This window comes from Chrysoperla carnea, chromosome 2, assembly GCF_905475395.1.
Source record: "Chrysoperla carnea chromosome 2, inChrCarn1.1, whole genome shotgun sequence".
NCBI lineage: Eukaryota > Metazoa > Arthropoda > Insecta > Neuroptera > Chrysopidae > Chrysoperla > Chrysoperla carnea.
Window position 1 is genome coordinate 84,793,134 of NC_058338.1, and position 18,804 is coordinate 84,811,937.

At 29.7% G+C, this 18,804-nt stretch overlaps 1 protein-coding gene across 1 annotated transcript in view; it reads right to left on the bottom strand.

The window, feature by feature from the left end:
* The window catches only part of LOC123293001 (serine/threonine-protein phosphatase rdgC), a 162,985-nt gene that overhangs the window by 45,700 nt on the left and 98,481 nt on the right, over window positions 1-18,804 (bottom strand). The window contains exon 7 of the mRNA XM_044873716.1: window positions 1,297-1,463. Coding sequence (XP_044729651.1) covers window positions 1,297-1,463 — 167 coding nt within the window. The remainder of the gene's footprint in view (window positions 1-1,296; window positions 1,464-18,804) is intronic.

Consider the following 18,804-nt stretch of genomic DNA (forward strand, 5'->3'; position numbering starts at 1 on the left):
ATTTAAAAGTATGGTTTGTGGGGTCAATGTAAGTTTTTGTTTACGTGTCATTGATTGATCATTTAAAGAATTTAGTTTTCTATTTTATAAAGTTATCTGAACAATTGTTATAATTCTAATAAATCGGATTTACTTTTTAAACTATCAAGTTGGATGTGCTTGGTTTGTTGATATGTTGATATATTTATCGTTTTTCCTGTTTTATTAGAACAGGCGCTGGATGGGGTCGAGGCGCTGGATGGTGGGTGCAAAAAATGAGTACCGCATTTTATCAATTGATTCTTGACCAGAAAAGCTTATAGATTAATATTGTGAATCTTGCCAGAAACCCTATTGGTCCAATTTTTGTATACCCCTTCCCCTCCAAAGAAACAGTTAAATGGCATTTTTTTGAATCAAGTAAAAGTTACTCTTGATTCTATGGGTTATTTAACATCAAAAAGGATCATTGTGATTTTTTCGTTTTTCTTGGTTTTCGAGATATTAACAGTTTAATGTGTGGAAAATCTCCAAAAAGGCCATTTTAAAAGCTTTCAAGAGAAAAGAGCTCGAGCTGTCGTAGAACACTATGTTATTTTCGTCATAATTTATGTATTTTTAATTTAAAAAAAATTTAACCGACGAGAATGGGTTCTGCTCTGACAACCTTTCCTTCCCATAGCAGCGGGCACCGTAACCATAAGACCACGACCTCATTGGGAATATTATTAATATTTCAAGATGTTAAACTATAATAATAATAATAATGGGGTTTAACCTCCGTTTTTCTGACATATGACTATAACAGAGGCCACCCACACCATTATTTGTTAATCTTTATTTATTTAACTACATCCGTATATATACACTTACATTTTATGATGTGGGTGGAATTGGTTACTTCGTTCTTATCCAAGCGACGACAATGTGATCAATTCTACCGCCCCCATTAATTATAATTGTTCACTCTGCCGCTGCCCGGATTCGAACCCGCAACCTCCCAGTCAGTAGCAAGACAGTAAAGACTAACGCCTTAGACCGCTCGACCACTAATCTGGTTGATATTAAACTATAAAAAAGCGTCGATCGGACGGTGTTGGGCACTTTTTTCGAGCTCCCATCCGCCGAACGCGCAAAAAGGAGCATTATTCCAATAAAATGGCAAAAGTGGGCTAGAAATTTTAGCCGTTGTAGCAGTTTGACCATCCACCAATAAACAATATTGTCGTATATAGCTTATAAACTGACTTTTATTTTCTCGTAGTTGACTTTTAAATGATTTTCTTGACAAAGTTAAATTTTAAAAATTGTACTCACCTGGTATTCATAATGTGATCTTCATGGTTACCACGATTGAGGAAGACACCCCCAGGGAAGACAAGCATACACGCCAATAATAATAGTAAAACTTCTAAACTTTTTTTACCACGATCCACAAAATCACCATTAAATACATAAGGATTTTCTGCAGATGGAAGACCATTCTAGAAAGGAAAAAAATCACAAAATTAAAATCAATTCCACGTGTGACCATAAATAAAATTAACAAAACGAAACGATTTATTTGATTTAGATGTAAATCCATAGTTTATAAAAATCACTGTTTTTTGAGGTAGTACAAGCGCCAAGGCAAGTTAAGACTTGTGGTTGAAATTATTTTTACCTTATTTTCAACTTTGATGATAATTTTATAACTTCAGGAATGTAGACAAAAAATAAGGATAAAATTTTTCGTTATCTGAATTGGTTTTCGAAATATCAAAAGCTAAATAATTAAAAGAAATTTTTAATTTTCGATATTTTGAAAATTACTCCAGACATCGAAAAATTGATTCCTACTTTTTGTTTTATATTATCAAGTTATAACATAATTCCCCATCAAAATTGAAAATAATATTTTTTTTTAAAATTTGGGTCCCCAGTACCGTGCTGCTACTACCTTAATTAGTCGGGTACAACGGATTTTTTGTCAAAATTAGGCTTGCGTAGTTAATAAATGGCCAAATGCACACAAAAATTCGAACCGAAATCAGACTCAGTTTAGTCAATAGAACAAAAGTAGAACAGCCCATAAATAAATAAAACTAGAAAAATTCCAGAAAATCATTTAAACAAAATTGTGGAACAGTGGTGAATAGCGAGATATTAAATTTGATTCCCTTCGCACACCTAAGATATTACATTTCACGATAAAAATGTCAAATAACAAGAAAGATTTTTCGCTTGAGTGAACATTTATAAGGCATGTAAATGTGTTAAATAGTTGTTTTCATCGAACGTGAAAAATATTCGTTATATACAGGGTATCCAAGTAAGCCAGCACCATACGGAAGATTACTTATTTTATGAAAACAATTTTCTTGATAAAAAGTCCTACATGGCCTAGAACGCAATATGAACTAATCAGATATCAATTTTTTGAATTCGTATACGAAGTTTGGTCGTAAAATGAAAATATTACCCAAGAGTAAAGTGCCTATTTTTTACAATTTCGACAATATTTCGTTATTCGTTCGCCATAACTATTGTGCTAATGTTCCTCAATACAGTTCACAGTATAGCATTCATACCGATATTGACATACAGATATCCACAAAAAATTTCTTACCGTGTACCTAGTTTTTTATCAATAATAACTTTTTTTCATAAAACAAATAATAAAAAAGTTTTTCATATGGTGTCGACTTAAGGATGTATGAGCATGACAACAATGTTTGATTTAAAGGCTCAAAATTTGTTTGTAGGTAGTCTTTTACTCAAAGAATATGTGGTTAAAATTTCAGCTTAGGTATCCGTGCAAATTTTTAAGAAAAAAGTCATTAAAAATCGATATAAAGTACATTGGCTCTTATGGAGGAATCTCAAAAAACGACATATTTTGGAAGTTTTTGATAATTTTCATTTGGAATGAATGAAAACAAATTAAAAAAAAACTTTTTAATAGAAAGTAAACATATTAGCAATGAATTAGAGAAGAAAAAAAGTAGGTGTCACCGACCATATAAGGGATGTAAGAGCAGGGTAGATTAAGGGTTGAAATTATTTTTATCTTATTTTCAACTTTGATGATGAATTTTGTTATAACTTCATGAATGTAGACGAAAAATAAGAATAAAATTTTTCGATATGTGTCTTGGTTTTCGAAATATCGAAAGCTAAATAAGTAAACAAAATTTTCAATTTTCGATATTTTGAAAATTAAGCCAGATATCGAAAAATTTTATTCTTACTTTTCGTCTTATATCGTCAAGTAATTATATAAATTTATCATCAAAATTGAAAATATCTATTTTTAAATTTGTGCCCCCACTACCATGCTCATACATCCTTAATTGAACACACTGTATATTGTGTGCATTTTGTTGTCATTCATCAATATGTTTCATGTAGTTAGCACAAAGGTGAAATTCGTCAAACAGCGTAGTGCACAAAATTGAAATGCGTCAAACTCCGTAGTGTCCGTAAAACATAATTAAAATTTATGAAGTTTTCTAAATATAAAAAACGTTTGACGTAAAACAGGACTTTTCTAAGTTCTCATTTATGTGAAGATCTCTATAATTATTAGATAAAAGATATAAATTTTTAAACAATCGATAATTTTTTTTATTGAGGAGGAACAATCCAGTTTTCAAATAAAAGAAATCGCATTGAAATTAAGGGGACATATCCAGTTAGAATTTTCAAAGAATCGCTTTTTTTACATTTCCTGAATGTAGTAGGGTAGATCGGGGCTAGTTGAGCAGCTTTTTTGCTTTCAGAGTTGTAGCTTCTTAACGAGTAATCATATTTATTTGATTCATATATCAACAGATTGTCCATTAATTCCATTAGAAAACGTCTTTAGAAAATTTTCGATATCTCTTATTATTTTCGAGAAAACTAGCTTTAAGTGATGATAGTCGCAGCTGCGTAGCTTACCCCATTATTGGAGTAAGTTGAGCTAGTGTATGGGGCAAGTTGAGCAGGGTTCGAAATAAATAAATTAACCTTAGAAAAGTCCCCGTTTATAAATCAATCATAAATGTATTCGTATATTTGAATTATTTAACGACGACGAATATTTGGTAAATATCCATAAAATATCCCCGCCATTCGTAGTAGATATAATCATTTAAAAAATTTGTTGTTCACCGTCATTTTTTTAATTCTAAAGCTTTGGGAGCATTTTAAAGCTGTTGAGGAGTGTCAATAGTCCTTGTTGTTTTCGGCTTATATTCTCTCATCCTTAAATGAAATATTATTTTAACAAATAGAAAGTAAAATGGCAAAATAAATTGCTCAATTAGTCCCAGTAGCTAATTCCTCAACTAGCCCCAGTAACTAACCCCACTACAATTTTTTTTTACAAAAATGGAGATCTAAAAAAAAACGTTATTCTTAGAGCAACGTAAGTATTAAAATTAAATAGATAATTAAATTAACTTATCATCGCAATTGGCTTGTCCGGCTTGTCCAACGATTATTTGACATTGTTTTAAAAAACAATTCTAAAACTGCTAGTCATTCTATGATGATGTGATGAACTAAGCACACCACTACCTCTCTTTCGTTTATTTGATCTATTGTCGTACGATTCGTAGTATCGGCGGTATTTCAATTGCACAACTAGCCCCGGTCAACCCTACCTATATTTAAGTATATTCTTAGAAAATTTCAAGTTCATCCGAGAAATATTCATGAATATAAACACGTCAAAAAAAAAAAAAAAAAACTGAATTGAGTGTAAAACTTCTTTTGAAACTTTGAACACGTTTTTCTCGAAACAGCATTTTCAAAGTCAGTAAGATTTCTTCAAAATGGTTCGACCGATCGGTTTCGAATTTTTATACAATCTTCTTAAATGTTTTCCCCAGGTATAAATCGAAAGAATAAGATTTCTGAAAATTATTTCCATACTTTAGACCACTTTGAATTTGAAAATTTTATAAAGAATTTGAAATTTTTTTTTCAATTGATACTTGTATTCATTTTGAATAACCCAAACCAGAGATATGGTGCTCACCACCAGACTTCCTTTTTTGGAGGACCTCCAGGAAATCGCCTTCAAGAGCAGTACATTATCAAATTTTTTAAATCGGCCAGCGGGTTCCTAAAATTTAGAAATGTCCTAAATGTATACGTTTTTATATTTATGTAAGATAAATGGTCTTCCCAAAAAAAAACTTGTTTTTTTTCTCTCGCTGCTGCGCTGCTGATATAACCCCTTAATAAAATATTTTAGAATATACCATCTACGCACAACACAAGCACGTGTTTTTCAAAGTGTGGGTCACGCTCCTCTTTGGGATCGCAAAATAATTTTCATTACTTAGAGAGTCGCGCCATGAAAAAGAAAAACACTGCTCTACATTATCAAAAATCTTGTTATCATAGAAGTCGTTGAGTAACATTTGATAATAAGCAACAGTTTTCTAGCACATTGTCTTGTTAGAAAGATAGAAAAGTAAATGAAAAAATTGACGGATTTCATACTTTGTTGCTATCTATAATCACATTGTCATATGTGCTACATTTGGAAGGTATTTCTTAAGTAGATTTTCCAGCTGAATTGTGCAGTATTGTGTAAGGTATTGAAATTGGCATATTGTATGATACATACAAAAAACATGTTTCAGAAAACTTTTGAGAATTATTTGTAGAATACATTTTCGATTGTTTGTATTGTCTTAGAGTCAATACTTCAATTAATTTTGTTTTAGCTTTTAAGATAGGTATTTTTTTTCTCTATATGAAGTTTGCTCATTTTATTTCATACTTTATTACAGTCAAGAGGAATTTCACATTTATTGCAACTCTATATATATTAATTTTGTTTATGAAAACACAAACTATTTGCGGAGTAGTTTAAATTGGCATGCATTTTATACAAAACTTTAACCAGGTCATAATTCTTTTTATACCATGCATATATGAAATATACATAGTATATTAAGTTTTTATGCCATGTATATATGAAATACATAGTATATTAAGTTTCGTCCCAAGTTTGTAACGCTTAAAAATATTGATGCTACGAACAAAATTTTGGTATAGGTGTTCATAGAATCACCTAATTAATCCATTTCCGGTTGTCCGTCCGTCCGTCTGTCCGTCCGTCTGTGGACACGATAACTCAAAAACGAAAAAAGATATCGAGCTGAAATTTTTACAGCGTACTCAGGACGTAAAAAGTGAGGTCAAGTTCGTAAATGAGCATCATAGGTCAATTGGGTCTTGGGTCCGTAGGACCTATCTTGTAAACCGTTAGAGATAGATCAAAAGTTTAAATGTAAAAAATGTTCCTTATCAAAAATTAAACAACTTTTGTTTGAAACATTTTTTCGTAAACATCACTGTTTACCCGTGAGAGCGTTAATTAGGTGCAAATTTTATAGTATGTATTAATATAGGAATATCAGTTGTGTGTGTGTCTATTTAAAAATGAATATCTTTTGTTATTTACGTGACGTCAAAAAAAACAAACAATTGCGCATCAACACTATGTATTATAGTACCTATGTATTAATATGGGATTATCAGTTATATATGTGTGACATGTAAGTTTGTGTAATGTGACAGAGTAATCAACACTGTCTATACATGGTATTTCAACAATTAACTCAGTCAATTGTTTGTTTTCTCTTGTTTTCTTTGCTGTAGAGTAAGACCAGCTAGGCAAAGACTAGCTTGATAGTCGCCTGCTTCGCTGGGTTTAAAAGTAAAGACTGGTAAAGACCACCGCGTTATAGCCTTCACCTCTCTTGCTGTCCCTTATCCTCCTTCCATAACACTCGAAATAGAGGCAGGGGTTGTTTTACACAAGTAAAATACATGTAATACAGTTTGAATTTTTTTTAAATGTAAAATAGTCATAATTCATTGAGTACATCAAAACAGATGGCTATGAATTGCTTTTTTATATTTTAACGTTTACCATTTTTACAGAAATCTTAAATTTATAGTTCAAAATGATGCTTATAGATGGTGCAGTGAAATAAATTTTTTTTTTTTTATTTAAATATCTTTATAAATTATAGCTTATGTGTTACTCTGATGTATGAGCTATATTACTGTCGAGTTTCAATCAAATCCATTCACTAGTTTTTGCTTGAAAGCGTCACAAATAAACAAACAAACAATGTTACTTTCACATTTACAATGTATAGAAATTCTTATAATTGAATTCAGTTTCTTACGTTTTATTTTAGAGCTTTTACCGGAAATATCCATTTTATGTATCTCTGAATACAAATCAGGTCTCTTACTTACGTCACGGTTCACACTAATGCACGTATGCACTTATCTCTCGCGTAACTCGAAAATTTTTAACCATAGAAAATTAAAAGAAGTGTAGTTTTTAATACAAATTTTCATTTTGATTATCTCTGATTCGAATTCATCTAGCTAAAGCAAGCGTTCAAGAAAGTTCACATCAAATTTTTTATACTCAACAAGCAAAAAACTGTTTGTTTAACATCAATATTTTATATTTTGCCTCGTTGATTGAAGTATTTTTATTGTAGCATTTTCTTTATATTTGTTTCAAGTTTATACAAATTTAGCTTCCTTTTGTATACAGTTGTCCAATCAACTATTACAATTCTAACAAATCCGATTTACTTTTCTAAATTATGAAGAATGAGAGTTGAGTTTTGTTGTTATTTATTTATTCTTTTCTTTGTGAGCTTATCATATTGTTATATTTATGAATATATTTTTATTTATGGAAATTTTTATATTCGATTTATTCAAAGCATATAATTTAGTTATAGACCTTCTTTCTATTACTCTTTTTTTGCTGATATAAGAGTTGCATTTTTGATGAAGAGCATATAAAAATAACAAAATTAATCCACGTGAATATATTTTCAATTTGGGGAACAACGGTCTAAATTGACAAAAAAGCTCTTTTCTGATTTATGCGATTGTTTTGGAAATTCAGTTGATTTTTCGTGTTCAATAATGGGGGTGGTGAGGATTACCCAGTCAGCACTACCGTCAACCGTTCGATAATCTTTAATCCCGTGATGAAAAATTTGCTCAATCTGCACATGCGTCAAATATTTCATGCATTAAATATTCTTTAACATACTGAGTACGAATTTGAATTAGTGAATAATTTTAGAAAGAAAATCAAAATAATCATAATCATATTTATTAATTGTGCTGTTAATATTTTGCTTTTTAAAAATGACGATTTTATATAGATAATAAACATACTTATAGGTTATGCATCAGTAAGAATGCTTTCAATAAAAATTGTAATATTAATAATTCATAAAAATAGTTAGGTATAGGCAACAGCGACATCTGCAGTAATAGCCAACAACTCATCTGCATTTATTACAATTTATCATAAAAATTAATTAATAATTATTAATTATTATCACTAAAATTATTACACAGTTAAATATTATGACATTTCAATATTTTTGACAAATAAACTTCAACAGACCTTCAAGAATAGGCCTGAAAATTTCGATTGTAATATTTTTTTGCTTACGTCAGTCTAATGTTGAGAGAAATTCTCACAATAATTGAAGGCCTGCGCATAATTCAGAAAGATAATATTTATTCATACAAAGTAAAACTTACCGTCAATTTTATTACAATATGAACAACTGTTTTCTCTAACGTACCTATATTCAATATTTATTTCATAGTCATAGATGTAATATAATATATCAAAATATTATGAAAATAAATTATATTTAATAGTCCGTAATTTAATATAAAATAATATAATATTTATTATTATTATTTAAAATATTTATATGTTTAAATAAGTTATATCCATTATTTATGTGACTGCAAATTTTTATTATACACATATTATATTATATATAAAAACTGAAAATAATTCCATGTACCTATGTATAGAATGTGTGCATAATTCAAACTTTATTGGATTATAAAGTTTGAATTTATTGGATTATATTTTTAACAATTTCATTTTCAAAGCTGTAGAATAATTTGGCATCTGCATAATTTTCTTTTGTTTCTGTTTCAGAAGAGGTTGAAAAGAAATATTTTTTGACCCCCGAACCGAAAAAATTCGACTCTCTAACCATACGTTATCATACAGCCTATCTGTTTAGTTTAAGGTTTATAAAGTTCATGTTCCAGATATATGCACTGTTTCGAGGTCCGATTTCGGCATGAAAAATTCACTTGTTGCTAAAATATCATGGTCGAAGAAGTCTAGACGAAGAGATTAAGCCTCGAAAAGCTCTCTACCATAATCCCTTGACCAAGGGGAAAGTTTTAAGGAAAGTTGTTTTCTTTCGAAAAAATTCAATACTTCGAAAAATTTTCTAAATTTTTGGCTAAAAATCAAACTGAACATTTGTGAACCTATCACTCAACTTTAAAATCGAAAAAAAAAGAAAGCAATAAACAAATGTAATAAAAGAAACTTAAAAAAAAAAAACCGACTTCAAAAGAAAAACAACTCTGACAGAACAGTTTGTTACATTAGCTTGGCTGACACCGACTCCAAAAATAACAATAATTTTAACTACATTATATATCTTTATTTTTTTACTTTTTAGTGCATATTTGTTTTGGAAAAGTCGGTTTTCTTTTTGTTAAAAGTTTTTTTTTATTTTGTGATTTTTAGTGAATCTGAAGTACACTAACTAATTTATCACTAAAAAAAGAATCATCGAAATTGGTTGGCGTGATATTGGCTTATTCGTTCTCTTGCCGTGCATACTTAATGCAAGTTTAAGACTTTTATAGTTATCTCATGGATGCCGTGGTCAGAACTGGACCAAAATGAAATGGGACCACACGGGAAGCACCAGCTTTCAAATGGATAAAGAATCAAAATCGATTCACCCAGTCAAAAGTTCTGAGGTAACACACATAAAAAAAAACAGTCGAATTGATAACCTCCTCCTTTTTTGTTTGAATTCGGTTAAAAATGAATATTTTCGCTCTTTTTTCAAGTTTTCTCGAAATCAACGCATCCAAATCGGACTTACCAGACGACATTTATATGGATTTTTTGAGATCTAGAACTTTCTTATTTAATTTTTTTACATTGGACGTTAACTTTTTTGTTTATTGTAAGAAAACCGTTTTTCTGACTTTTGTGAATTTTTTCGGTTAACATAGCCATTGATTAGCCCTAACTTGGCTTGTTTTCTTCTATAAAACGTAGTTTTTGTTTTCTGATCAGCAGTTTTGCCATCTGTTTCGCAGATTAATTGGATTAGTAGGTATAGCATACAAACTAGTATTTTCCCAACCAATCAATATATTTTCAATGAAATATGAGTATAATTTTTATGATTTATATAGAGATACTAGCGGACCCGACAGACGTTGTCCTGTACACACGTCTTTTTTTAATGAGCTGAAACAATCTGGACCGCTTTGATGAAAATTATTATTGAAAAGTTATTACTTTGTTAAATAAATAACAGCATCGTAAATGAAAATTTTAACTCATTTTAATGAAAGGTGAAAAAGCTTGCACTCAAAACATTTTATAACATATATATTTATTTTTTTTTAATTTACAAAAACTAAATTTATCGTAATGCCATTGGATGTACAATATTTTTAGTTGACAATCAAAAACTCCTTACAAATAAAAATTAATTAAAAAAACATCTGAATTCACAAAATTATTTAGCGGCCCAAACAGACGTTGTCCTGTGGAAACGTAACTACAATTCATTAATACCTATACTACGTTTAGCCTGTCTGCTACACTCATCCCGCTAAACCCCAATTTAACTCCCATTTATTGGACCGGCCTGAGCTTCGACCTTTGGCCTGGCCTTCGGCAGTGGAGCTCGCTGCGCTCGCATATGGCTCTAATAAATGCCTATTGACAATAAAAAATACATAGTACACATAGTAAGTTGTAATATAATGTGATATGATTTATATGCGCTCCCACCATTTAATGAGATTTAACTTTTTTGGTGTGGAACCCTTAAAAACAGTTGTAGTGGACCGAATGGTAAATCTAAACCATTCTCCAATCCCCTTGAACTCACACAAAAAATTTCATCGAAATCGGTCCAGTCGTCTAGGAGGAGTTCAGTCACATACACACGCACACAAGAAATATATATATTAAGATAGTCTTGTATATATATATTTCAATTTTATATGTATTCTTAAAATTTAAAATTATTTAAAAAAAATTCAACGTGTTTATTTAACTGTTCTATATCATTTTTATTGAAATAATATTTGATGCGGGTTATATTTTTTTTCCCGTGTATTTCTATGTTGATTTTCTATTTGAAGGCAAAATTATTGCTAAAAAAACACAATTTATTGCACTAAAACGTGGACAATAATTATTGAATATATATACATACATATGTACACTTTTTCATTTTCATTTATCTACTTACTAGCTTGGGCTTAAAAGTAAAAACCACCACTTTAAAGCGTCCACTTCTCTTGATCTCACTTATTTCCCTTCCGAGACACTCGAAGAAATTGTTTTACACAGCTAAAATATTTGCACAATTTTCAATTTTTTAAAGTGTAAAATAGTCATTAAAATAGTCCGGAATCAGACAGTACAGAAATCTCTAATTTATAGTTTAAAATGACGATCGTAGATGGGACAGTAAAATGTCAGAAGAAATTTAATTTAAAAAAAAATATATCTTTATAAATTATAGCCCATTTGTTATTCTGATGTATGAGCTATATTGTTGTATAGTTTCATTCAAATCTATTCGCTAGTTTTTGCGTGAAAGCGTAACAAACAAACAAACAAACAAACATCCTTACTTTTACATTTATTACATCTTATGTATATCAAAGAATTTATTAAATTAGTTTTATTTGCAAAATCATTTTCATGAAAATACCCAATTTATGGATAAAAATCATGCATACAGGATTCGATTAATAATTCGATTTACATTAAGAATTTGATTATTAAAAGAGGGTGATTATATTTTGTAAACATGCGGTATTTATTATATCTGAATGATTATTGATAAATTTATCTGTCACCTGAACATTTTTGTAGGTCGATAATCGTTTTGATTGGAATGTTAAACGTCAAAAGTAATCATTTTCAGTTTCATATAAAAAAATTTTTTTATATATAATCCGATTTAGAATGTTGATTTGGATAAAAAATAATTGAAATGCACATATATAGTAAAATTTCGGTACAGTAGAATTCGAATTAAACGTTTACAAGATTGAGTTACACCTTATTAAAAAGGAATTTATATATAAGGAGACAAAAATCAACATTCATTTTTAGTGGAACTATAATATCTTACTATTTTTATATTTTTCAATATTTTAAAATGTTCAGATTTCAAAAGATACTTTTTTTTTTAATATTAGCTGTTTTATAGAGTGATCCTAGCTCGAAAAATAGGTCGGGACTTTGATCCTGATGCCAGTCACATTTATTGTTAAAATACTTCTAAGAAAGATTAAATTTTAATTCTAAAAATTATGAAACAATTTTACTTTGAAAAAGAACAATTTTACAATTTCTTTTTGCTACGCAAATTGGATCTTGACGTTAATTTCTACTATTTATTCTATATAATTTCTTATATCTCTATATAATTTCATAATTTGTAAATTGAAATTAAAATAATTATTAACTGGAGAATAAAAAACTATTAAAAATAGTAATTTAAAAACAAGTGAAAACAAACAATTGACTGAATTAATTGTTGAAATACCATGCATAGTCAGTTTTGATTACTTTATCACATAACACATACATACATGTGACACATACATAACTGATATTCAAGTATGGTACATACTATAAAATTTCCGCCTAATGGCGCTCTCACGGGTAAATAGTGATGTTTACGAAAAAATGTTTCAAGCAAAAGTTGTTAATTTTTTGATAAGGAACATTTTTTACATTTCAACTTTTGTTCTATCTCTAACGGTTTACAAGATGGATCCTACGGACCCAAGACCCAATTGACCCATACACAGACGGACGGACGGACGGACAGGCGGACTACCTGAAATGGACTAATTAGGTGATTCTATGAACATCTATAGCAAAATTTTGTGCGTGGCATCAATATTTTTAAGCGTTACAAACTTGGGACTAAACTTAGTATACCTTGCATATAACATATATGCATGGTATAAAATTTAAACTGAGTTGGGTTTCGAACGCAAGTTTTTTATAGTCCAGAATCCATATCATTGATCTACCAGTTTGAATGAATATTTGAATATTGAATTTTTAGCGTTTAGTTTCAACGGTTTAGCATGACGATCAAGCGAGTTCAGTGCTTTTGTCTAAACAGTTTTCACTTTTAAAATACAAAACTTACACCTGGGGTCAGGTCAGTTCTTTCAGTTTTTTATTAATATAAATGACGGTCAGATTAAAAAAAATTGTTTAAATCGTTATATTGCGAATGTATGTATTTTGTAAGGATTTTAACAATTGGTGTAAAATTAACAAATATATTTATTGCTGCTTTTTTTTCCCCAGATTTCGGGATTCAAATTTCTCTCTTTGAATTTAGAAATGGAATTGATAATCATTGATCAATAATTTGTAATCATTTAAATCTTTTACATCCATTAATTCCATTACATATAATATTATATATTATACAACGTGTTCTTTTATTAACTGCAGAAACCTAACTTCTCAAAATAAGCTTATTAAGAGCAACAAAAAAACTCTTTTCCAAAGGATCTGATAATAATTATAAGTAAACAACTTATCATTGGACCAAATCAAACAAACCACACCCATTGTCACATAGTTTGTTTGTTTAAGTACAATAATTTAATGTTTTTGCAAAATAATATAATCCAATCAAATCATGTTATAATAATATCTTCTGATTATCATTGGCTACTGGTTATCGAATGATAGTCAGTGATTAATCAAATTTATCAATTTTTGTCATACCTGTAGCTCCCAAATTAAGGCTCAGATCCAAATTTGGAAAAGAGTTTTTTTGTTGCTCTTGATAAGCTTATTTTGAGAAGTTAGGTTTCTGCAGTTAATAACAGAACACGTTGTATTATTAGTACCTACTTATTGCAGTGACAAAAATAGGTGATTTTACAACAGATTTTATCTAGTGTCATAATAAAAATGCCATTTAATGAAGTAAGAATACTTTAATACTTCTGTTATATTACTCTATATATAACAAACATTATGGTTGATATTGAGTTGATAGTATATTATCTATTGACAAATAATATAAAATGCAAACAAAAAGTAGGGTTGTCATTAATATTGATGACGGAAGAGAATGAGAGAAGTGGAGAAGATGAATCTTGATTTTCGGGAATTATTCGAAATACAGACGAACGATGTTCAAGAAATAGACAATAAGTATTTAATGCAATTTCATCTCACCGTTAAGCACATACTAACAGTAAGCAAGAAATACGAAAAAGCAAGAAGCAAAACCAATTTATCAAATGACATAGCAGAGAACCTAAGAGAATCTAACGTAAATTTAGCCATGGTTCTTGAATTCATCAGAGACACCTATCACACAACCAAAATATAAATAATATCTAAATGTGCACTGTATACAGGGTGGGCCATTTTAATCTATAATGGCTAATAGCTCGCTTTGCAGTTAACAAATAAAAAAAATTTAAACAACATGTTCTGACATCAAATTGGACCTACTTCTTCGTGTTTCTTTAATAGCCAATTTAGATCCTTAACGGTAAGAGATAGAATAATACTATAAATTAGAAAGTTGATCCTCATAAAAAAAAAAACTATTTTCCATTTTTTCGTATATCGTCAACTTTTGGAGGAATTGCGACTTAAAAATATGTCATTATTGTAGTTAATTGAAAGAAAACGCGCTTACTACGGAAAAATATTTTAGCCAAAAGTTGCCAAGAGCAATAGAGGATATTCGCCTGTGTCCATGACTTTGATCTTCAATTAGCAATAAACTTTAAGCGTATTTTCCTTCGATAAAATGCAATAAATGGCGAAAAAATTTTTGAAGAAAAATTAGTTAGTTATTTTATGAGGATCAACTTCATCATTTACCCCATCAAACTCTACAATTTTTGTGTAAGTTATTTCTTGATTGGTTAGCTACAAAACGAGCTATTAGCCATTATAGATTAAAATGACCCATCCTGTATATGACATCGCTGTCTGTTGAAAATAAAGTATAATTTATATACTTAAAACAAGTGACTGAGTTAATTGTTGAAATAACATGTATGTGTGTTAAGTGTTGATTACTCCGTCACATTAGACATACATATATGTCACACACATATAACTGATATACCCATATAATAATACAATTTGCGCATAATTTGAGCTCTCACGGTTAAACAGTGATGTTTACGAAAAAATGTTTCAAACAAAAGTTGTTAATAAGGAACATTTTTTACGTTTGAACTTTAGTTCTATCTCTAACGGTTTACAAGATGGGTAATACGGACCCAAGACCCAATTGACCTATGTTGCTCATTTACGAACTCGACCTCATTTTTTATGTCCTCAGCACGCTATAATTATAATTTTCAGTTTGATATCTCTTTTCGTTTTTGAATAATCGTGATGACAGACAGACGACAGACGACAGGTGACAGACAACCGGAAATGGACTAATTAGGTGATTTTATGAACACATATACTAAAGTATCGTTTATAGCATCAATATTTTTAAGCGTTACAAACTTGGGACTAAACTTAATATACCTTGGTATATTTCATATACATGGTATAAAAACAGTGGGTATTAAAAAGAAACAACAAATGAGCTGTTTTGAAAAGAAAAATATCATATTTGAGCGTGTAAACATGACACAGTCTGATATGAATATGGATATTTATAATTAGGTGAAAATTGAGGTGCGACAAACCTACTTTACCATTAGAAATTGAATAAGACTAAATGCATAGGTACATACAGTTTACTAATATAACAGGTTCGTTATTTTGCTTTATTCGACTAGAAATAATTAAGTATCATGATACCCATCCTCAATATACTAATGCGAAAAGTCATCTGTATGTCTGTCTGCTTAGATTTTATGGTTAAACAGGCGGGCCGATTTTGATAAAATTTGGTACGAGCATACTTTGAGCTTTGTGGATGAATGGCTATTTTGTTTATTTTTTTTAATTAACTCCCGAACGTTTGAAACGGGATGAAAGGGAAGAAAAAGTTTGTTCTAAAAATCGTATTATTTAAATGATTCCGCAATATAAGAAAGAAAAATGGCTTTCTGTGAAATTTTTTATAACCCACCCTAAAATGTTCTTTCAATCATTCTAATCAAAAGCTCTCACGATCTCAAAAAATTTTAACGAGTAGTTTTCCAGCTACAGGCGATCAAAGCTACAAATATAATATAGTTTTAGTATTTGACTAGAAAAATGACTTTCTGTGAAACATTTCGAACCGCCCGAACGAATAGTTTTCGAGTTACGGGGGCTAAATAACTATAATTTATGTGTAGCTTTGATCACTCGTAGCTTGATAACTACCCGTTAAAATATTTTGTGGCCATGAGATATTTTAATCAGAAGAACCTGAACAACATTTAGGGTGGGTAGGAAAAAGTTTCACAGAAAGCCATTTTCGTATCTAATATTGTGGGGTCCTTTACTCATTGATATTATGGAATTCTTGAAAATAATAAAATTGAAGGGCTGTATGCTTTTTAATTTTTATATTTTTTGAGTGAACGGGGGTATAAATCTAACTACATTTACTACACAACGACCACTGAAGACCGAACAGGACCAAAGACCTCGATGGGAATTAAAAACAGTTTTTGGTTCCAAATTGTTGATTGAGTAAGCGTAAAAGGACTACGGAGTTTTAAGAATCTATTACATATGAAATCGAAAAATCGAGGGCAGAAATTCCTTATATTAGAGGACGGAGAATCTTTACTTTGAAGAAAGTTGAATTCATTCAGCGTTGCAGGCGAGTGAATTCTAGTGTACTTCATGTATGTTCCATTATTATTATAATTTACTGTTTAAAATAAAAAGTGAGTTCAGACTCTGTTCTAATGGTTTTGTATTCAGACCATTGGTTTGTGTTGCAAAAATTTATACTCTCAATCATTAAATCATTTATAGTTTGATTTAAATTTAATGTTGTGCATCAGTTTTTTGTTTTTTGTATTCATTATCTTCCCATCTATAAACTTTATAAAAACAAGTAATTTTTTTAGCAATACAGGTGAACAATTTTTACTGGATGCTAGATATGAACATTTAAAGTTCCTAATTAAACAAAGAGGAAGATACCCACTAGAGACGTGCTACGTGGGTATCGTCATAGAGATTATATATAAAACTTTGTTTTGCTAAAAGGAGATGGACAACCTTTGAATGAAATCTTTTATTGTTTATAACTTCTTCGTTTTCTAATCAATTTTAATTTCACTTTCAAATTAAGTTTTACATTTTTATGTGTAATATGGCCAATTCGACATCAGGGTTATCCTTAATTGTAATACCTTGCGATGTTTGCATACCTTTTTTCTCTCATTATTTATTGGCATTTATTTTGAAGATTTTTGTAGTGAAACTTACTTACACGCATCAATCAAAAAAGAAATAAGAAGAGTGGATCGGTAAAAATATATGACGTCATTATATTAGAATTTTACGAAACTTGAAACGTCGTTGCTTTTTCTTCTTCTTTTATCTTATAATAACAATATTTCAATTCCTTTTCAATTTCATTTTCTTTTCACTGATAGCGCTCGTGTTTAAAAATTTAGCAATAGTTCTATTTGCCGTTCACAGATAGCGGTCGTACTTTAAAATTAACAATAGTTCTATTTCCCATGCACAGATGACATTTTATTGGTATTTTACATAATCAATATTCATAATTTATAAAAATTTTGTGGCAATATAAAGCGAATGAAATTGCACTTCAGTCTTGGGCTCCCGATCCATTTGTTTTTTTTTTAAGATATAGTTAAAAATTTCAGTTCATTTAGAGTTTTTTTGTAAATGCAGTAATGATATATTTTTAAGTCACATTTCCTCCAAAAGTTAACGATTTGAAAAACTGTTTTAAATCAAAAATGCTAGTCCTTTTATGAAGATCAACTTTCTAATTTCAAGTGCTAATCTATCTCTTGCGATTTAGAATCTAAATTGGGTATTAATAAGCAACCCGGAGAACTTAGTCCAATCTGATGCCAGAACATGATGACCCCATCAAACTTTGCAACTATTTTGCAAGTTGTTTTGATTGGTTATATCTACAATATGACGAGATATTAGTCATATAATAGATTAGTCATACGCTGGGAAAAAACAGCCATGGTCTATAAAATGGCTAGACCATAAGAAAGTGGGATATTTGACTTGGACACTTAATCAAACGTTATTGTTAAAAAATTACTATGGTTTCTTATATATTTATTCTACGGCCGACGAAATCCAGTCTAAGCCGGTTACTTATATCATCTTATACCATTTCCAAAGTTAAACTACAAGATATTTTTGGACAGGTTATTGAATCTGACCACTCCTTAAGATCTATTTTTAGATCACTCTATATATTTTATGTATTTGAAAAATTCATTTAAAATCAAAAGCTTTCAGAGACGTATCTACGGAAAAAACATGGATTTTTAATTTTATAATTTTTTGTGTGAATATAAAGATGAAAAAAAAAAAATTACCGAAGAAACTGTTGAAAGCTTTTAAATTAAATTGAAACGTTTTCTCCACACGAAAAACGGGTATAAACACATATAATATTCAGATGTAGGCGTAAAAAACACATGAATACCTTTATGAATTTTTATGGCACATAACGACGTATGTACATGGAAAAACTTAAAGTAAAGAATTTCTTTTAAAAATTGTATGTATTT